This window comes from Microtus oregoni, unplaced genomic scaffold (assembly GCF_018167655.1).
Source record: "Microtus oregoni isolate MIOR12 unplaced genomic scaffold, Mior012 000014F_ref0000157, whole genome shotgun sequence".
Taxonomy (NCBI): Eukaryota; Metazoa; Chordata; class Mammalia; order Rodentia; family Cricetidae; genus Microtus; species Microtus oregoni.
Window position 1 is genome coordinate 23,375,845 of NW_024543073.1, and position 25,935 is coordinate 23,401,779.

The following is a 25,935-nucleotide window of genomic DNA, read 5'->3' on the forward strand; positions in this document are numbered from 1 at the left end:
CTTAGTGTCCCAGGTATGCGAGCCTACCAATGGGAACCTGCTTGCTGACCTTGAACCAGGTTCTTGTTTTCCTGTATACCAGGTGGTGATTTCTGGTATGACTTACTACATAGACCACTCTCATTGAAATGTTTCAGAATATGCTTTGGATAGAAATCCCAAAATAGTAATGCAATAATTTGTCTCTGGATTTCCAGGCTGCTTTCAGCGCTTCATTACCACATGTGAGGTTTTCTCCTGTTTTTTTATCCAGTCTGTGTTCATGAGCGGATGCATCCTCAGCCTTAGGAAGTATCAACAACACTTAAGTCTGACAAAGGTGAGAGCGTCACACCCAATCTTGCTTGTGTGTCCCTCTTTCTTAGTGGAAGGTTTACCTAAGTGTACATTTAGTGGCCACTTTAATTTCTCCTTAAACAGCTTGTTTCTTTTTCTGACCTAATCACCGAGTCCTACAGATTCTGGACACCGGTAGTTTTCGGGTTATGTTCATTGCAAGAAGGCCCCACTATTTTCTTTTGATGTGCAATGTTTCTGTGGAGTTGACCCCTTCTCTTCTGTGTGCTGTGTCCCCTCCCTGGATGGAGGACTTTTCTGTAGAGTTGACCCCTTCTCTTCTCCAGAGTGTGCCTGCTTCCCTGAAAGGAAGACTTTTGTATAGAGTTGACCCCTTCTTTTCTGCGTGGTGTGCCCCCCTCTCTGGACAGAAGACTTTTCTATAGAATTGACCTCTTTTCTTCTGCGTGCTGTGTCCCCTTCCTGGATGGAAGACTTTTCTGTAGAGTTGGCCCCTTCTCTTCTGCATGGTGTGCCCCTCCTTGGAAGGAAGACTTTTAGAAAACCACTTACTCTGGGTGTTTTGTGCCTTCAGTTTCCTGTTGAAAACAAATGCTGTGACTGATTTTGTCTGAATAGTTTCCAAAAATCCTTATAGAAGACACACTTAAACAGAAAAATAACACTTACCAAGTCTGATGCTGTCAATTATTTATAATATATATTACTCTTAGACATGATAGTACTAGATGCTTTTGTTGACCATAGTTTCTTTTATTTAAGAACTTTAGCATTTGCCAAGGCCACATCCTTTTCAAGTGCCGCAAAATAGTATATTTTATAGACATAACTATTTATTTTTTTTTGACATTTAGGCTCTTTCCAAATTTAAAAGAAAACACTGTAACAACTGACTTTCCTTGGACTCTTTTCGTGTGCCATGTGTATGTACTTGGTGTACACGTCACATGCGCTTGCATATGGAGGCCTGAGGTTAATGTGAGGTGTCTTCTACTGTTCTCTACCTCATTTTCTGAGTGAGCAACTCTCATTGTACAGGGAACTCACTTATTGGGCCAGTCTGGCTTGCCAGTGAACTGCCAGTCTCTCCCTTACCCCACCATTGTTGGGGTTACAAATATATGCCACTGTATTTGGCCTTTTACATGGGCGCCAGGGATCCAAACTGTTATGTAACACCCTTCCTGGAGAGATATGAGCTAATGTCTACTAACCTGATATGGAAGTTCAAAGGAAAGATACCACCAAAATTCCACTTGGTGAACCAATGAATTTTATTGGGGTTACTTACAGAAGCAGCAATGACTCACAGATTACTGTACCACCAAAAGCCCACACCAGCATGGGTGACAGCTCATGAAATCTGGAAACCTGTAGTTTACAAGCAGCTCAACAGGTTGGGGTGCCCTTTCCAGGTAGTTCAGACAGCATCACTGGCCTCTGCTTTTTCCAGGAGGCTTCACCTGTGCTACATAGCCAGCTTGTCTCAGTGTCCCTCAGCAATCACTCACTGCTCATATATGCTTGGGAAGGGAGGGGCCTAGTGTACCTGGTCAGTTTCAGGAACTTCCTAAACCCTTTTGAGTTGCTTACTTCCTGAACTTAAGGAACCTCTTAGCAGGATGGACTGTTCTGCCCACCCTTAGTATATCCTCTTACCTCCTCCATAACATATTGTTTCACACAACTTCCCTCCAAGAAAGGTTTTAATTTTAGAGGAAGCTGATACACAAGAAACTCAGTTCCTATGCTTTATGGGAACTGACTCAGCTGCTCTTCTGGCTCCTTGAGTTCATAAATTTGTTCATGATTATCAGGTAGTATTTCTGGGTCCAAACGTAGAATATTATAAATTTGAATTGATTACTAACTTACATTCAAAAGACTCTATCTATAGTATGGCTTAACTAAAACTAAGGACGTATGAGAAAACAAAACACCCCACTGCTTTGTAAGATAATTATAACTAAAAAAAAAGTTTGGTGGTACCCTATGCACTAGTAGACACTGGCTATTAAATGAAAACATAAGTCATTAAATAAAACTCTCAGTGCAAGGTATGGGATCTCTCCTCAGAGCAATTGGTATAGAGGCTCCCTAAACAACATAGGCTATTACCATTGCTCTTGGCTGGTCAGCACAGCTAGATGGTTATGTCTCCACTACTGAAGGACAACACAGCAATAGTTGCAGGACATAGAGACATCAATCTGGAACTGAGCTGCAAACTTCCTCATTACTGGCTAGCTTTCACAGTGCCAGAAGTTGTGACGCCTACCACCAGGGGAGAAAAGTCATTCATGGACTTACCTAGCAGTAGGCGGTGCACGTTACAATACTAATGTACAGGTACGGTAATGGCATGGCTACCACAGTGGTTACCAAGTGCTCTCTAGGACCTGAGGGACCACTCCACTGGAGAGAATTCCTATGTATGGTACTGTAAAACTGGTCAAATGCCCATGGCTGTGGAATTAATGGGCTCTGAGGGGGAACCTACTCCTGCTGCTTTGCTAAATGGATACATTTTTGAGGTGCCTTCTAAGTATCTGTGCTTATACCTTGGATCAGTGCTGCTTATAACTCTGGTCAGAGAAGTTCCTTTGTGTAGTGGTCAGCAGTCAGCACAGGACTCATAAATGATCAGATTGGAGAGAATAAACGATTGCTTAATATTCAGTTCTGAATAAGGCCGTTTATACCGACAACCTCGACTACAGCTCAGGTCATGGTGAGTTAGAGCAGTGGACAGAATGAACGACCTGAAAAATTGGGAAGAGTGCTGGAACATCATGCTGTCTTCCGACATGACATGGCCATTGCACTCATAAGCTCACAGCAGCTATGGCGATCTACAGATAGATCCAGTCAATACTACAGCATGGCTAGGAGAGGCCCATGAGGCTCCACCCACAGCTGAAGAACTATTGGCAACTGATGGCTGCTGGGTGTGGCCACTGGAGGTTGCCCATACCCCAGTGGATGGTCCACACCTAGGAACATAAAGAAAGCCTTAACTGGTTTCAGTGGGTCACAGAAAACAAAAAAGAGGACATGAAGGTCGTGGAGGGAGTAGGAGTGGGCATTTGGATTTCCATATATGAAGTTGACAAGTAAAAGATTAAAAAAAAATCTTTAAAAAAAATTGTATTAATTTACAATACAGGTCTGAAAACACTATCTTTTTGACCTGATGATATAAATAAGCCCTGCTGAGATGTCAGGAAAGCCTCTTTAACTCTCAACTCTTCATTTTCATAAAGTTTAGTTTCTAACTTACTAATTTTCATCTCAAGCAATATCCATTCTCAGTTCGTTATCTCTGGATTCTTAACAGGAGCTATTATGCTTGCTATTACCTAGGCTTTTTTCTCTCTTTTTCTTTTGGTAGAAGCAGCCTATTCTTGTTCTGTCACTGCCATATCCCTTGGAATCTTACTGAAGATGAGAAACGGAGAAGTTAAATGTTTTAGACCTTACATAATCTTCCACCTGCTCCCATCTCCACGCAGCACAATGGAGCTCTCAATTTACTGGTTTTCTGTCTGAGTGAACAGAACTTTGCCGAGAGTGTGACGTGCACAGAATAATTCAGTCTCTACTTTGATCTAATTTTCTTTTAAAGTCTGAGTTCCAGCTCTGCTGTCTAAAACCCATTTCTGCCCTTTGGACTTGTCTGTCTAGCTCCTAGCTCTATGAGTCCCCACAGTGTGCTCTCAGGGGCTCGACATCTTTGGGGTCTCTTGTACGCACACTATGCTCTGCATCTACTGGGGTACTCACCTGAGGCGGCATAAGAGGGGCATTGAAATTTTTATAGCAAGTGGTGTGTCTTAAAATATATTTAATATAACCTGGTTAGATTAATGGAAATGAAAACATTGTTTGGAATTATACAGGGGCTGGGGCATGGCTTAGCAGGACATGTGTCCAGCATGCAGGGCCCTAGTTCCATTTCCAACACTGCAAAACAAACACTTCCTCCGAATTACCCCTCCCTAAATAAAGAATTACTCATAGATCTAAAGCCAACACAAGTCCCACGGTCTCGTAAAAATGCTAATTTTAGGAAGAAAGCAGTAGAACTTGAAGTCAACCAGCAAGCATCTTTCTGTTAGCCTTTCTTTTCATAGACTTCAAATTTATACTTGATGCCTTTTTCCTCCTGGACTTCAGAAAGGACCCCTGGGTATCTGGAAAAGAAGAAGATTCACAACTTAATTCTACACCCACTGAAGGCACAGCATGGCTTCCCTGACTTCTCACCCAAGGGCACTAACACTGTGTGAAGCGAGAGAAGCTTTTTTTACTTCAAAGTGGCGGCCACTCCTAAGGTGAGTAAGTATCCACAGCCACACAACACATGGTGACAGAAGAGAAGTAGCCAACCATGGAAAGCTGGAAAACTTGAATCCCAAAGCTTCTCCTTTATCTCTGATTCACATTTTTTTCCCCTCAAAAATGAACCCCAGTTTCTATTTCTTTTATTTTTCCACTCTACCAATGAGTTAGTTACTAGGCAATTTCTTAGGAACTTTTGCAAGTTAGAGCTGAAATCACATCTCTAAGAAAAGAAAATTATCTGTAGTTGCTTAAAACTGAAGATGATGGGCGGTGGTGACATGCAAGCCTTTAGTTCCAGCACTCAGGGGGATGAGGCAGGCGGACCTCTAAGATTGAGGCCAGACTGGTCTACAGAGTGAGTTCCAGAACAGCCAGAGCTACAGACAGAAACACTGTCATAACCCCACCTCCCAAACAAAGCAAAACAACAAAGAAAAAATCCAGAAATGCCAAAACCCGAAGTTGTATGCCCAGGACCTGGCAGATTCTTGTTCTCTGTTGACTTATGGACACTACCTGGTGCTACTAACCTCACAGCATGAGGCAAACTGACTGCTTGAGAGAGACATGGTGCACTTGATTTCTTCACCTCCTGACTCTCACTTAGGTCTCTACTCAGGACCCTCTGGACACTCAGTCTCCAGTGAGCATCCCACACCCCTCCAATTGTCCCTCACTATGGTGCAGGCTGCATCCCGGTCTACAGCAGAGGGGACCAGGAGCTGCTGTTTTCATCATTGGTTCTCCTGTGTACACATAGCTCTTCTGCTTGGCTGGCAGTCAAGCCTTCTTCATGGGATAGTGTGACGTCTGACACGCTAAGTATCAGATGCTCCCTTTCCGTGGTAGGTATTACTCCAAACTGCTGCAAGCACGCTACAGAAAACTTTAAAATGTCTTGTGATATATGATACACTGATGAGGAACCACAGACATCAGTTATAATACGGAAAACTTCATGTCAACAGAAGCAGCACTCCTAGTCACCAACCATTTTCTAGCCTATTGCTGTTCACTGTAGTACTCCTGCCTTGTAAAACTGAGTTTACTAGGCCAATTTTCAATTATGATTTGAGTTTCTTTGGAATGAATTCAGAAAAAGTCACATTGTGTGTGTGTGTGTGTGTGTGTTTAAAATTCAGCGCCACCAAAACTGTCAGTTACCAAGAAAAAAGCAGAGCACTAAGGGGTACTTTCTAAAGCCAAGAATAATAAAATCTTATAAGCGGCCTGCTAAATATACTTGGTTGGTATATTTAGAAATTTTGCTGTGAAACTAAAACTGAATTCTCCTTAAGTTTAGTTTCTTTTCTTCTAATATCTTTTTATCTTTTTAATAATGGTTATAATTACAATTCTAAACTTTCTTTGTTTTGAGATAGAATCTCATTCTGCATTTCAGGGTGGCTTTGAACTTGCAGGCTCCTGAATGCTGAGATGATAGTTGTGAACCACTGCCCCAGCTTCATGTCAAACAAACTCTTCCTGGGAACTATGCTTTGACGGTTTGTGCGTGCGTGCACACAAGGGTAAGTGTGGTCCATGCACGCACACGTTCCTGTGGGCACACATGAGCGCACACAGACTTGGCCTCTGCAGTTGAAGGCTCACAGGAATTGGTGTACTACTTATTGTTAGGTCCCACCCACACGTGCTCCTACTTAGAATCTTCAAGCACTAGAGTCAATAAACGGCAGCTCTGAAATAATGAAGGACCGCAGCAATGGAGATGATTTGGTAGATGCTCTTAGAGGCCAGCAGAATTTGTGAAATAGTTCTTAAGCAAACAAACTCGAACTCTAATAACATGGGTATTACAGCAGAAGCCCGGCTCCTACACGGCTAGCTTTACCCAAAATAATTACACGGAAACTGTATTCTTTTAAACACTGCTTGGCCCATTAGCTCTAGCCTCTTACTGGCTAACTCTCACATCTTGGTTAATCCATATCTAATAATCTGTGTAGCACCACGAGGTGGTAGCTTACCGGTAAGATCTTAACCTGCATCCATCTTGGAGAGGAGAGCTATGGCGACTGCCTGACTCGGCTTTCTTTCTCACAGAATTCTGTTCCATCTTCTCTACCCACCTAAGGGCTGGCCTATCAAAGGCCAAGCAGTTTCTTTATTAATTAACCAATGAAAGCAACAGATAGACAGATGACCCACCTACATTACACAGGCTCTAGTGGAGATTTTGGGTAAGTACGCCAGCATTCCAGAAAGTCAAGAGATAGAGGGCCCAGAAGAGAAGACATCAGTGAGCCTAAAATCTACTCCACGGTGTCCACTGATGAGGGGCATGGGTCTCAGCTCTGGAGCCAATTACCCACTCTGTTGTGGTGTGGAAGGAGTTTGTCTTCCAAGAATGATGTGGGAGGTGGTGGTGGGTCTTTATGTGGGACCTAGGTTAATGGGAAGTGCGCTTTCAGAAAGGATTAGGAGACTCTAGTCTCTCTCTGGCTTCCTGATTCTAAGTTGTGATTGCCCCCTACAGCAATGCCTGTCACTGTGGGACATCTGCTATGAGGTCCTCACCAGCAGCAATGCTAAAGCTTGTAGCATGCCTTTGAGGCTTCATGACTCCGAGCTAAATACATATCTCTTTTCTAAACTTAGCTTGCCTCAGGCATTCATTGTTTTTCAGTAATGAAAAGCATGGATGAGCATAGCTTCTAAAGGCCCCTCTTTTGTCTTATTTGTTTATTTTGCAACTCATTAAACAGAATACTGCTGATATAAAACTTTTGGGCCTGCTGGTTTGGTTGATGCCTCATGAAATTTGAGGCAGAAAAATTTCTTCCAAGCAAGATCAATGAGAACAGACCTGCATGGGATGGGCTAGCATTGTGTTGCTGAAAGACCAAATGCATAGGCAAAGACTCCAGGAAAAGAAGGCACAGTGAAGCTCTCAGGCCTCTGACCATTTGATGCTTCCAGTTTCTAATTCATTCTCCACTCACAGTTCTTGCTTTTATCTTTATTTCATTATAGTAAAGATAAAAAACAAAACAACCAAAAAAAATCAAAAACAAAAACAAAAAAACAAACCAAAAATCAGTAGTATGGTATGAATGAAAAATACTGTGTTTGAACGGAAACCTATCTAAACACAGGAGTAATATACTCAGGTAATGGAGACAATGGGGGTCAAAATGAGTGGTAAAGAGCTTGCCACTCAAGTAGGAAGGCCTGAGACCCCACATAAAAATATCAGATGTGGGGGCAAGGGTGTATTTTCAATGCTGTGGAGGCAGAGACAGGAGAAGCTCGGGGTTTTCTGGTTAACCAGCAACTGAATAAATTCCAGGCAAGGAGAGAGCAGTCTCAAGGAGGATGTGCTGCTGAGGATGGCACCTGAGGATGTCCCCTGGCCTTTATGTGTATCACATACATGAACACACAGGCACACACAAACTCCCCCCCACATACACAAATACACACCCTCCACACACATGTGCAAACACAAGGCTCAGGATGACTATGGAAGAGGGGTTGGAAAGACTGTCAGAGACAGTGGACAGCTGCACAGCAGCTGTGTGTCTGGACACAAGAGGGCTGTAGCACATATGGGCGCACCAGTTTGACCGCATGCACCTCTACAAGATGAAGCCAGACAAAGTCTAAGAATGGGTGAGAGAGGAAGACAAGATGTCCCATCCTAGCTTAGGGGTTATTGATAACTAATGGCTGCGTAGGAAGGAAGAGTCATGTTCCTCTAGGGATGTGGCCTCTGAGAGGCTGCCCATGCTCCAGTGGTGACTCCATGGTCATGCACGTACAGACATACTGGCTGCATTACATGGACTCGGTGTGTTAAAAAAAAAAAAAGACAAAACCAAAAAACAAAACAATACGTGAAATTGTGAGGGAATAGTAGTTGGGGGGGGGGATAGGAGAGGAATTAGAAGGGATGAAATGGTGTGTGGATTTGATCATTTACATTTTAAAAACATAAATAAAAATTTAGATACATACATGTAAACTTAAGATGGGAGAACAAAGGGGAGTGGAGAAAGATTAAAGCTCATTTTTGGATATTAAAGAGAAATGAGAAGTTCCCTAGTGTAAAGAGGCTCAGAAACAAAGGCCCAGAACTGAGTAATGCTCCTACCTTACAGACAGAGTGTCCTCACTGGGCTGGCTAGTTTGGGAGGGAGGAATCTTAATTGAGAAAATGTCCCCATCAGACTGGCCTATAGACAAGTCTGTGTGACATCTGATGGGGTGGACCCAGTTATTGTGGGAGGTGAGACTTATGGGCAGGTGGCCCCGGAGCATACAAGAAAGCAGGCAGGTAAGTCACACGCGCAAGCCAAGAAAGCAGGCAGGTAAGTCACACGCGCAAGCCGGTAGACAAGATCAGTTCCTGCCTCCAGGTCCTTCCCTGACTTCTTTCCACAATGGACTGTTACCTAGAAGTATAAAATGAAATAAGCCCTTTCTTCCCCAGGTTGCTTTTGGCCATTATGTTTAACACAGGAGTAGAAACCCTAACTAAGACACTTACTGTCCAGAGATTTCCTTTTTTTTTTTTTTTTTGAGTCTTAAAGGAAGACAGACCTCCTTAAGGGTTCTCATTAGGGCAGCGGTTCTCAACCTGTGTATCACAACCCCTTTGGTGGTAGAACAACCCTTTCATAGGGGTTGCCTAAAACCATCTGCATATCAGATATTTACATTACATCTTATAACAGTAGCAGAATTACAGTTATGAAGTAGCGCTGAAAATAATTTTATGGTTGGGGGTCACCACAGTGTGAGGACTGCATTGTAGGGTCGTATCACCAGGAAGGGTGAGGACCACTTCCTTAGGGAATCCCCTCTCCTCCATGTAAGGAGGCTGTTGTGATGTCAGAGAACAGGTGGCTATCAGCTGTTGTGATGGAACAGACATTTTGTTCCTGTAAGTGTCACTTAGAACATCCATGTCACAGCAATGGCCTTGTCCTGTCTCAGGCCACTCACCACCAACTCCTGTGATGGCAAATAGCAGCTCCAGTTTTCCCAAGCAAGCAAAAGAGAGGCACTTGCTCACTCACTCGGCTAGTCAACACATCTGATTCCAAGACCAGCTGAACAAATGCTAAAGAAAAGCAGGCAACAAATGTCTCTTAGATACAAATGCAAAAATCCTTAAGAAAAAGAATTCATCTCAGAAATGCAAAATTCATTTACTACGAACACCACTCATACTGTATTAAGAGTGTCAAATCCAACAGTCTTTCAACACCAAGTCACTAACGAACTAGAGATCGAAGGGACCTTCCTTCATGGGATAAAGTCACACTTTCCCACTAGGATCATGAACAAAACAAGTAAGATGTTTGCTTGGAGTTCCGATTCACTCTGCTGGAGGGTCTGGACCAGATGCTCAGGCAAGAGAAAGAAATAATGGACACTGACTAGATAGTGGAAGAAAACTTCAGATGACAGTAAATACGGGTCAGCTCTTACCTTCATCTTTATTTCATGGTACTAGGGCTAAGAATGTACGAATAATTATAACTACTCCAGTTTTAAAGCTTTGGGTACCAGATGAACGTTACACAACTATCCACAAATATATACAACTGTTAAGCTCTATGAAATTGAAGGACATGGACCAATAAATGGTGACTTGTAGTTTTATACACTAGCAGTAAACAGTCTGAAAACAAAGCAACAGCAACAGATGGAATAACGTATACTTGAAGTGGTGCAAGAACCTGGATGCAGTAAAGCATCACTGGGAGAGAGAGAAGATCCTACCTAAGTGAAAAGCTCCAACTCGCTCAAGGTTTAGGCCGCCATGTTGTTCAGAGCCAGTTCTCTTCAGAGGGCTCTAGGGATACAATATCTACAAAACCCCAGTTTGCTTTCTGTCAGAAACTGGCATTCTGATCATAAAATTCCTATGGAAACCCAAGGGTCCCAGAACATCAAGAAGCAATCTTGAAATAGAACGAAGCTGAAAGGTCTATGTTTGCCGATTACAAGTTAGAATTAATGACAATTCCACGTAAATAAGCCAAGTCAGGTAGGTATAATTCTCACTCCTGAGAACTAGAAGCAGGTCGTCATCCTGGGCTAGTTAGAATGTTCTAGGCCAGCCTGGGCTGCATGAGACCCAGTCAAACCAAAATAAGACTATGTAAGAGCAGCATAATGGTACACGTTGACCAAAGGGACAGATGGGAGTCCAGACAAACACCTTCCCACTTGCAATCAGCTGAGACTGTGACGACATGCACGAATAACTGCAAGCACAGCAAGGCACCGAGTCACTCAGTCCCAACAGGCGAACGTCATGACGCATGCCTTTGTCAGCAAAGGTTTTCTTTTGATTTTTTTTTTTTAAAGTCAGAGAGTCACAGCGACATTTATCTTAAATTGTCAAGGTTCCTAAAGGGTCAGTGCCATGGAAAAATTCTGATTAAAAACATTAAGCGTTAAAATGATATTTGGATGAGGCTGATCATACAGCAGTCTGTTATCGCTAGTAGCAAAAAAAAAAAAAGAAAGAAAGAAAGAAAAGGAATAAGAAGAGACAGCTGAGACCTATACTCACATAACATAGACCCATATTCACATAACCTGGGAATTCACAATTTAAGTAGAAAATAAATGGTGTGATTTTCACATAAACATTTTATAAAATGACCAACTGTGGCTTTCTTTTAAAATTTAGGAGCCTATGCAAAGTCTGGACTTAAGCAGCTGATGGTTTGCGATTCTCTGTTTACTTTAGAATTAAGAGCCAAAGAAAGTCACTAAATTTAGAATTTATGAAATCCAAGACTGTCATTCCACAGACTATCAAGACTATTATTCTAAAGCTTGGCCATCCATTTATCTAGACTAAGTTGTTAATGTTTCTTTAGGGGATGTGTAAAAAACAAATTCACACTCAGGATAATTACTAGACACAATTGAGACTATCTAGAAAAATGTGTTAAGAACTGGTCTAAAAGTGTTAATATAATTATTTTTTCTTTTACTTTCTATAGCTAACAGTTTAAAGTGCTTTCAGATGAAATTAAAATGTTCCCAGGTTTCCTGCTGGAACCACAAGATAGCTTTTCTGTTGCATCTTCACAACTGAGGCCACCTTAACCTATGATCCCTCATCTTTCACCCACACCTAGATTCTTTCAGGTTCCTCTCCAGTGCATTTGCCATAGAGCTGGGACAATGTCCCTGGCCGCCTCCTGAATCATAGAAGAGGCCAACTTCCTCCTGGGTTCAGGCTCTGCACTGTTTCCTGCTCCTGGACCACTCTTCCTGCTGCTGGGGGGCTGTTTCTAGGTCTTGATCTTACAGTAGATGCCTCTCTTCAGAGTGGACCTTCACACTGCAGTATCCACCAGACCCCACTGTTTCATGCTTGTCAAGAAGTTGTCTCTGGATGGGCAGCAGCAGCAGCAGGCAGAATCCACACAATTTTCAGGGTGCTTAAGACAGGCCTCACTCCCCTAGAATGACCTAGTGACAACTGTGCTGGATGCCACTAGAATCACTAAACTGCACATTTCCAAGTCTATTAAAGTCTATTTCTAAAAGCTCCTATAACATATCTTTCTAGGGATACAAACAAACTTCTCTTTCAGATAGGGCACTGACTGTAAGTCTAGCTTTGTGAGCTAGTGAGTTTATTTCTGTGGCTCTCAGGAGCATGGGTGACCGGCTAAAAGGCAGCTATGAGAAGCCCACACTAGGAGGTGACAGCACACCACACATAGGCTGCACCCCTGGAGCTCCCTGCACAGCTGACAGGTGGCTCAGCTGATCACTCTCGTCTCCCCAGCAACCTCGGGGGAGGGCCTTGTCACTCCTAAGCTTGAGAAGCTTCCTGTGCCTTGTGAACTGAATTTACTTCTGGGTCTAAAATCCTTTCTCCTTCCTCCAGGAGGGTGTGTTTCAGCTCAAAAGAAGCAGTTATATAACTCCAGCTGAGGAAAGCTTTCTTAAAGACAAGAAAATTGGCAAGCACTGTAACTCGTCTGCGTAGTTTATGTTAAACCCGAGTATAAAACTAAACAAACATACATCATGTGACAAAAGGCACTACGTTCTTATGCCATAGAGCACGGAGAAATGCAGCTGGCACTCAACTAGACGTTGCATTCAGTGCTGGAAGATGATATGCATGTTGCCTGAAAAGGAAAGCAGTCATCGGGCTCACCCACTTTGAACTCTGTGAGCTACAATAGTGACCTGCCTGCAAGATATACCCACTATCAATAGTGGCGTGATATCATGGGAGTAATCATGCTTTCTTTCCTTCTCTTTCTGGATTTAAGACTGACACCATGAGATGGAACCCATACCTGACATTGCCAACAAGGCCAAGAACTGAGGGGAAAACCTATTATGATTATTCTGCTAAGTTAACATAGCAATAAAATTACTCTTAACATATTTACTATACCCATTAGATTATACTCATAGATGCTCAACTCTCAACAGGGAGGTTTCTTCTTGCAGTAGACACCCACAACTGGTCAACATGTAGAGATAAGTGACTTTGGAATATTGATCCCTAATGTGATGTCGTCTATGTTGCATTTAGTCCTTCCCTCAAGGCTCAGTGATCTACACAGAACACGAGCAGAAAGGCTGTGAGAGCAAGAGGTGGTGGTGACCTCAAGGAAATTAGCGCAGATATGACAGCATGCACAAGACCCATACAAGCTCAAGCCAGGCAGATCCCACCATGAGGAGCAGGGAGAGGGTGCAGAGCACACCCTTAACCAAGGAGCTGTTAGAATGGACACCTACTGGAGAGGGAAAGTTACTCTCTACAATACAGTGGCAGTGTTTATCAGCGATACTCCAGCACAGGCCCCATGTTCAGGAGTGGTCAGCCAGTGCAGACTGCACTCCATGATCGTTTTGTTCTTAAAGAGAGAGGGAACATGACCTGGAAGAAGGTGAGGTAGGGTAATGAATACAACCCAAATACAGTGTTAAGAATCTTCAAAGAATAAATAAAAACATTATTTAAAAAAGTATCTTTCTATATAGCACACTGCTACTTCAAATCAAATATGAAAAAAGTTACTCTTCTCTGTAATCGTTTCCTTCTTTGATTAGTCTTTATTTAATAGTCATGGGTTCTGTTGTGACATGTTAATTTCAATCCACATATGTCATTGTATTTTTCCCTTACTTGCTCCCCCTTTTTCTGTAATTAGTCCCTAAAGTGCTTCTGACTAATTAATAACTTTAGTACTTACTCTGGGAGAAGTTTGTATTTCCCCAAATCAATTTCTGGGAAGAACGTGTCACTTTCAAATTCCTGCATAATCCTTGTTATGAAGAGTCTGAGATGGCCTGGCTGATCCATGGCTTCCTTTAAAACAAAACAGAAGGCATCACTCTCCTTAACCGCTGTTGAAAGACAAAGAGACTAGAAGATTCTTATTTGAATTAAGTTTGTACTAGGCATTAAATCCATGCTTACAGTTTCTCAAGCAATATACATAAGCTATTTTGAAAAAAAAAGTTGTTTATATATGTTATACCTCTTTGTGTAGGTTTGTGTGGGACCAGGTACCTATGGGAGGCAGCTGAACTAGAGTTACAGGTGGGTGTGAGCCACCTGATGTGGCTGCTGCAAACTGAACTCCAGTCACTGAGCCCTCTCTCCAGCTCCCTCAAACTTACTACACACACACACACACACACACACACACACACACACACACACACCATATTATCAGTAATTATGAAAATACATTCTGGTCTTCATTTAAAGTATTTTTTTTTTTTTTTAAATTTAAGCATTCAGTTGGCTGTTTTCCTTCGGTTGCTCTTTTAAGGCTTCACCCCTCACTAACCTAGTTGCTTTTCCCAAGAGAAGTCTGCTTCTGTACCCTTGAATAAGAAAGCACTTTTGTGAAGTCTTCACTGTTAAAAACACCTCAGGGACACTCAGGACACCGTTTCTTTAAAAGAATTCATTTGCTCATTTACTTGTGTGCCTGTGTGTGCACGGGTCAGAAGAGAGTACCGAATCACTCAGAGCTGGAACTGAGGTTTACAGGATTCCCTGCTTGTTATGTGGGTGCTAGGATCTGAATTCTGGTCCTCATGATTGTGTAGCAAGAGCTTTTAACTGCTGAGCCATGGCTCCCACCCCATCAGTACACCCTACTACTCTGGCATTACCTGAAAAGGCCCCTGTCTCTGTTTCTTCTTGTCTCTTGTTGCTAACAATGGCACTCAGTCTGTTCTGGTTAATGACTTTCCAACCAATGTCTGTAATGTTATTATTAATGTTTTTTTTTTTACTATAATTAATGTTAATTTTATAATTAACATTAGTTATATAATTTATAATTAAAAAAGTATAATGACACTGTGTATATCAACCGTACTTCAGGGCAGGCCCCATGTTCACGAGTTGCCTTGGAAGAAAGAGCTTATATTTTTAATGGAAAGGATGAGGCAGACGTGCAGATCCAAGAAAGCATTAATAACTATTGATCTTTAAACACATAGAGGAAGAAAAAGAATACTCACATATATAAGATTTCAAGTTGTTATTCTTAACTTCTAATACTATACTATCATGCTATGCTAGCATAGAACACTTTTTCCTTTCTGTATTTCAGCTTATGTTACATTATTTATTATTGCTGCTGCAACTAAAGAAATCTCTGCTAGCTCCCACTGTGCCCAAACCAGAAGAGCTGGTGCAGACTAACCACAGCTGCATTCCTCAAAGCAGGGTGAGCTTTCAGTAAGGGGCCATCTGGTGAACAGCTCAGGCTTGGAGCGGCACAGGCTCCTGACTCTTACAGCAAAAGCAGCCACGGACAGTGCCGAAATGAAAGGCTCTGCTCCACTTCGCCAGCTGGCATGGGAGGACAGGCCGAAAGCACAGCATGTGAGATGGTTACCTGCAGCCCGTTACTTCCTTAATGTAGATCTAATTAGATAAGTGCTTTTAGCACTTAGTGCTTAGAGAACATGTTTTCATAGGAGACAACGTTACAGAAACAGGACTGTGAGACAAGGAGTAGTCATAATCAGCTTAGGAATCTGCAATCCTCCTTTCTCAAATCATCTCTCTCTCTCTTTCTGTGTGTGTGTGTTAACATATAAAGAGGACTGATTTTTCTTCCTTATAAATGGCAATCTTTCCAAAGAATATCTGAAAAAACAAAACAACAAGCCAGAAGTCATTTGGTACCAAATGAGACCAGGAAAAGCATATTTTCTGCTTTGTACACTATTTTCCACCATGATCGAAACATGCCGTCCTCCTCTGCCCTCACACTGCAGGGAGGTTGCTGCGGAAAAGCTTTCCATCTGATCGGCCTGTGCTGACCGAGAGCCCCTGCTCTTCTCAGTACAATATTTATCTTGGAATCAAAGGCACAGTAGCCCTTCCAGGGCACATCTGTGAGTGGAATATAAGAAACATGCTCAACAAAACAGACTGATCTTTAAACTGGAAACAACTAGTATTCTGAATGGAAATTGACTAGCATGTGGGAAGATCTTTGCCAAAGAACACAGGAAGAATAAGATCTAGGGATCTACTGAGCGGCATGGTGACTAACTGTGCTCTTAAAATTGCCGGGAGTTGATTTTAAGTGTTCTCATCACCGAAAATAAGCAAGGTGATATATTTCAATTTATCCGCTCTGTGAATGCATGTTTCAGATCATCTGATTATTTGCCAATTTAAAAACAGATTTAAAAATAAGGCACTAAAGTTGATGGGAGTTGGTGAGTTGGGGTAGGGGTGTTTGGTAAGAGGAAATGGAAGTGGGGGGGGCAAATAGTACTAAAGCAGATGAATTATGTCACAACTTCATAATGAAATATATGATTTTATACATAAAACATACAAATAAAAAGATACTAGACTGGTATAAAGTATAAATTCTACACTTACATTTGTATTTATTTCTATGTCAAATAGTTCACTTTGACAATTTGTCTAGCTTTGAGCTGGATAATGTGCTGCTTCCTACGGTCATGGCTAGAAGCAGGGAAGGACATTTCCTTCTACTTAGAAATAAGTCTACTTACCTTGTAAACGGAACTGCCTCCAACTATCCAAATCATGTCTACTTTATTTGCTAACTCTGGTTGTTCAATAAGTTTTAGGGCATCATCCAGACTTTTGGCAAGAAAATGAGCTCCTTGTGGCGGTTCCCTGAGATTTAAAAAAAAAAAAATTATGATTACTGTAAAATTCTGTCTACAGTAGTCAAATAATTTGACTTGGAAGCAGTCAGTACAAAACAAATTATGAAAGCAATTGTTTTAACGTAAAGTACTTAGAATGCACGGCCATGTCCAGCATCCACTCTATCTTTCATACCCGCACGGTACACAAAGGCATATGTGACATCTCACTGTGGAAAACAACCTTTCTGGAGGTTTTAATAGGCTGAGTTATGTAGGTCTAAGTCTTTGTCAACACGAAGATAATGTGCACTCAAGACTCGTGCATCTCATTGTATTAATGTTTACCACAGCAACAGGCTAGAGCAACGCGGAATTCTAGCTAATGACACATGGGAAGCATTTTGGGAAATACACTCATTCTGCCCTTTAGTCTGAAATGTGGAAGCAGCACCACCTGGATAGATGATAACAGTGCCAAAACCAACATAGTAAAGACTCAGTGGCAGGATCCAGGGGGTGGGTGAATCCAGGGGGTGGGTATGCAGTTTTTATGCACAGTTTTTCTTTTCTTTTCTTTTTCTTTTTGCTTTTTCAGGACAGGGTCTCTCTGTGTAACAGCACTGGTTGTTCTGGAACTAGCTCTTGTAGACAAAGCTGGCCTCGAACCCATGGAGATCTGCCTGCCTCTACTGGGATTAAACGCATGCGCCGCCGCTGCCTGGGTTAACGTACAGTTCTTTCTGTCAGTCTGAAAACTTTCGTGATTAAATATTAGACAGAGAATACTCAAATGACTAGAAGAATTTGAAGCAGTGTTCAGATTGTTAACATATATGGGGAAAGAACCTGAATATTATGAACAATACAGAAAGGACAGAAAGTGTTTGAGGATGAGCTTGTTACCAGTTATAGAATTAATACACAGAAAGAAAAGTTAAATAAATTCACTGCTTATGCTGATTAGCTAAAATTTTGGGATTCTATTATTTTGATGGTGAGAGGAATTGCAATTCCCTTTATAAATGAGTAAATTTATACACAGTGATTAGAAACAGAACAAAAATTATTAATTCAATGTCAAGTTCTTAGCTGGTGCTTTAAAAGAACTACTTACATAACTCTCTTTGAACTTGTAGTTGTAACAATGATTAATCAAGAACTGATGGGGACTATTCATCTTCCTAGTAGCGTTCTCCTTCTCTTCCCATTTTATTCTTTTCACTCTTTGTCATAGGTAAGGGGATTAGGATAGAGCAAAGAATACATTTGGACTTATGCTGGGAGAAAAAACCCAACCAAGCAACCAAACAACCAAAAAAAAAAAAAATGGAGGCCAAGGTGAGTTAAATGAGCTGAGCTGCCACCAAAGGTCTGAGGGTAATTTCAGGGACAAGGCAGGATATGACAGTGTTGAAGGACAGAATAGCAACAAGAAGAAATATAGATTCAGTCATGAAGAAGATGATGCAGGGGCTGGAGAGATGGCTCAGCGGTTAAGAGTACAGGCTGCTCTTCCAGAGGTCCTGAGTTCAATTCCCAGCAACCACATGATGGCTCACAACCATCTATAATGAGATCTAGCTCCCTCTTCTGGCCTGTAGGCAAAACATCCAGACAGATGCTGTATATATAATAAATTAAAAAAAAAAAAAGATGATGTAGGTAATAAATGGTCCATAACAGTCCAGTGGCCTAACAGAATGCTGACGCTAGGATGGGTACAGAGATGAAACAGAACTGGAGATGGTGATGAAGGAGCTGATGTGCACAATCTGACAGCAGGGACTCAAAAGCCGAGAGCAATATGGTTTCCAGGGTTACAGAAATTAGGAATGCTTGATGTGCTTGCCATGCCTGAGGCCCTGGGTTTGATCCCCAGTACACACGAGAGACCAATAAGAAATCCCTAGCAAAGCCCTGAACTCAAGAGTAAAGGGGCCAATGCTTCAGGAGCTTCTTTCTCTACTGCTTTTCCCGGAACCTTCTCTAATCCAGAATGTAAGTTACAGTCACTCACTGCTGAACCGTTTTTATGCTCCCAATAAATTAGAAAAGGGGTCCATGTAGAAAGAAATGTAATGCCTTCTAGTAACCTCTGCATACCTGATTAGCTAATTTATCCTTTCTCAAGATTGAACTAACTCAGATCTTCTACTTTCAAAACAACTCCTCCACGACTGCTCCAAAGCAGAGTAGCTTCGATGTCTTCCTCATTCCTTGTCTTTTTCCAGGAGCTTTCAAGTAACTGTTCACTGATATTCTTATACACAGGTAGGTAGGTGCCTTACACACAACTGACCTATCCATGTTACCACAGTCTGCTCTTCACTTAATTCATTTAAAGAAGGCTCCTTTCTTCCTTTGGGCCACTCTAGCTCTTTATTTCAGGACAATTGGTTATCACATGGACCGAGAAATTCTCAAGGCAAGTTTTCAAATGAACCTCTATTAATTGTAATTAAATGATAGTCTTGTTATAGATTGGAAGACACCGAAGAGAAACAATACACACGTGATACTGAATTAGATCCTAGAAGAATAAAAAAACAGCAATGGAAGAGCTGGCGAAATTTAAATACTCTCTAGTTTACTTAAAAACAAACGCCTCAAAAATGGAACAAAACAAAAACCCCATATAAATGATTGGTGTGGACTTCAAAGATAAGGGCAGTAATATGAATTCTGTCAAGAACTGTGGACATGGCTGGTATTGTTTCTAATGGAAGTCTTAAACTCCGTCAAAGAATTCAGAGGATTAAGAGAAACAATGTGTAAGTAGATGCTCCATTAAGAAACAATGTATAAGGAGGTAGTCCATTTAGCCACCCATGTAGCTACTAGACAGCAACTTAGTTTCTAATACACAAAGCAGGGTAAATAGACAATATTTTTACATTTCTAAAACACAAAGTAGAATCAGTAGGGCCCTACAGACCACTAATCCTGTGAAGATTTCTCAACTTCTAGGCTGTCAACAGAGATTTAAAATTTAGCAGTCCATTTACCCAAACGGGTGAGAAGGTAACCAGATGCACGTCTCAGCAGTGGTCAAAAAGCATGGCAGCAGAATACCAAAACCTACGGAGGATCTGCGTCCAGGCACACTGCATTATTTCTGGTGGGGCAATGATGGTGCCGGACTCCTTAGCTGGGTGTCAGCAGAGGTAAAAACATGCCCAACGCCCGGAAATGATATACTTCCCTAGAAACTGTTGTAGGCTACAGTGAACTTATTCAACACATGAAAACTTAGATAAAGTTGAGGGTAGGAAAACAGTAACTTGAGGTGAGGTTCAAAATGAGGACAATAAGATAGTCTCTGATCACCTGGAGTAAAGGAGAGGGTACGAGTTGATTTAGGTAGGAGAGATTTATTTATTCTAATAAGGTGATTTGCTAAGGTAAAAAATAAGATTATGAGTTTATTCACTGTGATCCCAATAATATTTAAAAGTAAGCAATTTATGTACTCTAAAGAGAAATCAAATATTATTCATGTTCATTTTGAGGGTGCTAGGTCTCAAACTCAAGGCCTTACACTATGCTCCTCCCCCAGCTCCTAATATCAGCATTTTCTATAAGTTACAAGGTTCGGGGACAAGGTAGGAGCTGGTCTCTGCCGAGTCCTGTGTTGGGTCATTTCTTCTATGACAAAAAACTTGAAGAAATTAACACACAAGGTCAGTGGCTAAAATCCCAAGTACCAGTGAAAGTCTGCATAAGCAATTGTCATGTGCGGTGCCTATCTTGTGACACAGGACCCATTGTGTTCTGGGTATACATAAAGTGACAATCAAGAGAAGCCGAAGACTGAAGAAAAAAATGGACCCTAATAAAATCTTTCACTGATTGATAGTCCAACTTCTCTAGCCTGCTTGATAATAGACTTTGAATTTTTTCAGCCTTAAAAAAGCAAAATTAAAAAAAAAAACCCTACTAAATGTTATATATAAATACACGAAAAGCAACACAATCCAATTACATACACCATAGGGGGGTCATAAAGAAGAAATTAGACTCATCATTTGAGAAGAAATGCTAGCTCAACTGAACATGTCCCCCACTGAGAGTTCTTTATGTTTATTTTAGCTCAAGCTGGCCATAAATAAACTTGAGTAGTATTCAAGAATATGTTATTAAAAAATCTCTGGCAATGGCAATATAGCCTGTGAATGTGTAATTTTTCAAAGAGAGTGATCATCAGAATATCCTAGCAACCAGGACAAGGAGCAGTACAAAGATGGAGGAAGATGGCAAGAGGCACATCACATATTTCCCATCACTAGAGGCAACCGATGCAGTGTTTGTGTATTTTCTTCTAGGCTTTAACCTATGTCATTGTAAGAGGGGTGTGGGAGAAACCCTACATAAAAATCTCTTAGAACACAGCTATGGAGAGCATTTTCCCTCCCAGGGCTGTGCTAACTCCCCTTCACTCAGATACTCGTGTTTTGTAGGAGTGACGACATCTATGAGCTGACTTGGATTCAAAGCAGTGAGAAGCCTTAATAGTGGAACTGAGAAGTTGGGTGGTGCACGCTTTAATCCCAGCACTCGGGAGGCAAAGGCAGGCAGATCTCTGAGTTTGAGGCCAGTGTGGTCTATGGAGTGAGCTCCAGGGTGGCCAGGGCTACACAGAGAAATCTTGTCCCCAAACCCCCAATAGTAGAGCTGAGTCTTCTCAGAAGCAAGCAGAGCATCTCCTGGGAAGCCTTAGCTTGCTCTTCTGACAGTCTGCTCTCTGATGTTGTGGATTCATGTAACTCCACCCCATAACCGTGAAAGCCAGTTCCCCACAACTACAGCTTCTATTGCATCTGTTTCTCTAGCTGGATCCTGAATAAAACACACGGGAGTGACATTCTTGACTACTGTTCAAGCAAACACTGTCCCATGCTCTAAGACGCTGTGTTGTTTTTGGTGACTACTTATTAATGTAAGGAAGCATGGTCAACATCTTGAATCCTAATGTTCCCTTAAATTTTAGTCACCTGCTGACCAAAACAATCTAAACTAAAACAAAGCCCTGTAAGTCTCAGGAAGTTATTTTAGTAAGTTAAGACTAGTAACAATGATAGCAAAGTCGTCATCAAGGTCAAACTCCTGGACTTGACTTCATAGTCAATCTTCTCTATCACCTCCAGTCCTTCCTTAAGTTTAACTGTTTGCCTGCATGTCTGTGCACCATGTGCAAGCCTAGTGCCCCTGGAGGCTAGAAGGCTTCAGATCACCTCGGATTGGAGTGACAGCCAGTTGTGAACCGCTATGTGGGTGCTGGGAATTGAACTCAGGTCCTCTAGAAGATCAGCCAGTGTTAACCCCTGGGCCATTACCCCAGTCCCCAACTACCTTAAGTCATGATGAACGAATTATCTATTCAAACATTTGGAGGATAAGAAAATTCTTAGCAGAAGTCAACTACAGACATTTTCTTCTCCTGAAGATTCCTAGACCACTTTAATCACTTAACGAACAGAATTAAGTTGCCACATGGCATAACTGCCCACTCGGTTGAGATATTAAGATTTTAGTTAGGCATTATGGCTCAATGGTCTAAGGTGGTAGATTAAGGGTCTAGTCACCTCAGGGTGTTGGGGTAAAAACTGATGGTGTCAACTTGTTTGGATAGTGAGTCATTTATTAGGGGTTAGGGTGATAACATGGTAAAGTTTCTGTCCAAGTATGAGGACTGAGTTTGACCCTCAGCACCTGGTAAAAAGAAGCTCGGCTTGGTGGCATGCAGTTGTAACCCTACCAGTGGATGAGCAGAGACAGAGGGACTCTTGGATCTCATGGGCCAGGTAGCCTAGCTTAATACGTGAGCCCCAGATCACAGTGAGAGACCCTGTCTCAAGAAAACGAGGTGGACGGACTCTTAGGAAGGACAACGTTCGGCTTTGTATGCATGGCTGCACGCATGTGTCGCTGTTCACATGGTCATGCATGTATATATGTACAGATGTGCATGTGTACACACACACAGATGCTCATCAACTTACTTCTATACTACTTCATTCTATTACGTACTGATTTGTGCCCTGGGACATAGATCACAGTTTTCTTATGGCGACTTCATGTCACTTACTTGAGCTCTCTGCTGAGAACTATATTGATTCTGTCTTTTAAAGGTCGATTCTTCTCAGGAATGGAGAACCAGGTTTTCCGGCCCATAATCACCAGGTTCTGTTTACCTACAAAAACAAGCAGACAGGATACCTTTGAAAATGCACATATATTTTCAGTGTCATACACAGGCAAGATACGGTTGTCATAGTGACATCTAGTGGACATCCTTTAGAAACATTAAAACAAACAGCTTCACCCCAAATTCAGATTTAGTGCTCATTAACTAATCCTTTTGGTCCACCCAATGTCTATCTTTTACTTAGGTTTCAGTCAACTGCAACCTTGCACAATTCTGATTCCAAGCGCTCAGGCTGACGGGGTTTTGTCATCCACTAGATAACTCCATATGCTTTACTTAGTTCTAAAATGGAGACAGGAACAGTTTCTACTCCTGGAAACCTTGAGAAGATTAAAGACTCAGCACTTGTGCTCACCATCTAAAAGCAGTGTTCTCGGGGTCATCTGTACCAGCTCCCACTACTCTAAGGTCAGGGACCACAGAGGAAGAGGGGGCAGAAAGAACGGACGGAAGGGCTGGTGGGAGAGGGAGAAAGATGGGGAACACTGATTTCTGGATGTGACCTGGCAGATGTCTGCAGGCACCAACTCACAGCAGCTTTGGTCATCTGTACAAGATTAGGCCAGTCAAAATTCTAGCATGGTGGAGGGGCTCCTGAGGCCCCACCCCTATTAGACAGCTATTGGTAGTTGGGGGCTGCTGAGAGAGGAAGACTCAGTCTTAGATTTGGCTCATGTTCATGCCCCAGTCAATGGCCACACACAGGGTTATATTAATAACGACTAGAATGTGAATTAGGGAGGGAGAGGGAAGTTCAAGGAAGAATGAGAAGCTAAATGGATATGATCGATATCCACTGTATAAATGTATGAAACTTATAAAGAATAAAAAACATTTAAAAAGTCCTGTTAAGAGAACTATACATACCATACAGCTTCCATCTTTTATTTAATTACTTGGAAAAAACCTTGAGTGTCAGACAGCTGGATCAAAGGTAGAGTAACAATTAGGATTCTTTTAAGAAAAATGATTTGGGGGCTAGAGAGAGAGTTTAGCTGTTAAAAGCAGAGTAGAGGACCTGGGTTTGGTTCTCAGCACCCACATCTAAGGGCTTACAACTGCTTTTAACTCCAGTTTCAGGGAACCTTCTTCTGGCCGCTGTGGGGACCAGGCACACATATTTTGTACATACATGTATATAGACACTCTCAAAACACACATTAGAAAGAAAAACAAATAAATCTTGAAAACGTTAGTTTTTATTTTGTGTGTATTGTACACCTGTATGCACAGGCCCAGGCACTGAAGATAGATGTTTTCACTTTATTTTCTTGAGATGAGATTTCTCACTGAATTTGGAGCCCACAAATTTAGCTAGAGAACAAGCCCCAGGGATCTTTCTGCCTGTCTCACCAGCGCCGGTATTACAAACGGGTGCTGCCATGCCCAGCTTTTTTTGGATGCTGGGATTTGAACCCAGATCCTCAGAACTTTACTGGCTGAGCCATCTCTCTAATCCTGATATCTAGATTCCTGGGCATACACTGTGCTAATGGTACCTGCCCACCTGTCTGCCAGTGACTTCTATGCTACCTGTCCCATGAATATTGTTCAATACCTGCTCTGCTGACTTGCTTCCCCATGCTCTATGCCAGAGCTTCCCAACTTCCCCAATAATGTGACCGTTTAATACAGTTCCTTATGCTGTGGGGGTGACCCTAATCATAAGATTACTTTCATGGTAACTTCATAAATGGAATTTTGTTACTGTCAGGAGTCATGATGTACATACATATCTGTGCTTTCCAATGGCCTTAGGCCACCCCTGTGAATGGGTCATTCAACCATAAAGGGGTCGAAACCCACAGGCCGAGAGCCACTGTTCTATTCCTCTCCTACCATGATAAACAAACATGTCTGTTAGGGAGAAATCACACTGAACGACCTACAAGCAACTGGACACTGCCTTATAATTGCGTACCACTCCCGGTTCTTTTCTATCAAGTCAGCCCTCCAGACTGTCCCACTGAAGACCACAGCCGCCATCCCACCGTGCCTTCCTGCCTCCAGAAATCCAAGAGTGTTACACAAATGTTTAATTGTTTTCTAACCTCTTCTCCCCTGCATTCTTTTCCATTTGCTCAAGTTTTATGTCTTCCGGCAACAATTCTAAATACCGGCTCTGGTCTCTATATTTAAATGGCTAAATTTTGCTCATTATTCTGTCCAATTACATGCTCTTGCTAACAAAATTTCAAATATATATATATATATATATTTTTAAAGAGGATGCTTATTAAATTTTGGGAGCAGCACAAAAATTTCTGCCAAGAAACAAAGATGCCATATTCCCACGAGAGACTTCCCGCTTACACGTCTGCAATGGAAAGCCTGCTTCAGAAAGCAGGCCCTAAGATCCTCATGACTTAACCCCAAATTACCTTCTACTGAGGAGGTTGTGGTCATTCTTTGGAAGTACTTGAATTCGTTCCTGAAAGTTAGAGAAACACTGCGTTAACCGGAACATGTGTTCAGACTCGAGCTCAGCAGCGATCTGTGCAAGCCCGGGGGATGGTGCTGCCCAGTGACCGGACTTTGCTCACGGCCAGGGTGCCTCTGGGCAAAGGTTGCCACAGCAGGGGGATCACCGCGGGCACCGGCAGGGGCTGCAGCCGGTGGGTCTACCCGCTCACAACTGCGCCTAAGCAGATCCGCCCGCGCGTCTCCGCCAAGTGCTCGACCCGACTCAGCGAACCGCCTCGGTCTCCCGAACCCAGTCCGGCCACAGTACCTGAGCAGAGGCCAAGGCAGGTCTCCGTTCTTGCCGATGCCCATATTCTGGGACACGGCGACGATGCAGTTCAGCGTTCGAACCATGACAAGCGGCGATCAGCTTCTAGAGAGCCTGCACGCTAGGGTTCCCCTCAAGTTTGGCGCGAAAATAGCGACCACTAGACGCCGCTTGCGACTTGTGCATCGAAGGTTCCGCCCCCACCAGGTCCCGCCCCGCAGCCTATTCG

General features: G+C 42.3%; 1 protein-coding gene across 1 annotated transcript; it reads right to left on the bottom strand.

Annotated features, from left to right (window-relative positions):
• Window positions 1–1,562: 1,562 nt before the first annotated feature.
• On the bottom strand, window positions 1,563–25,935 carry Dhfr (dihydrofolate reductase). The gene is made up of 6 exons (XM_041663396.1): window positions 25,707–25,935; window positions 25,357–25,406; window positions 22,856–22,961; window positions 16,669–16,795; window positions 13,860–13,975; window positions 1,563–4,490 (listed from the first exon to the last, which is right to left on the bottom strand). The coding sequence occupies exons 1-6, from the start codon at window positions 25,790–25,792 to the stop codon at window positions 4,412–4,414; spliced, it is 564 nt and encodes a 187-aa protein (XP_041519330.1). The 5' UTR covers window positions 25,793–25,935; the 3' UTR covers window positions 1,563–4,411.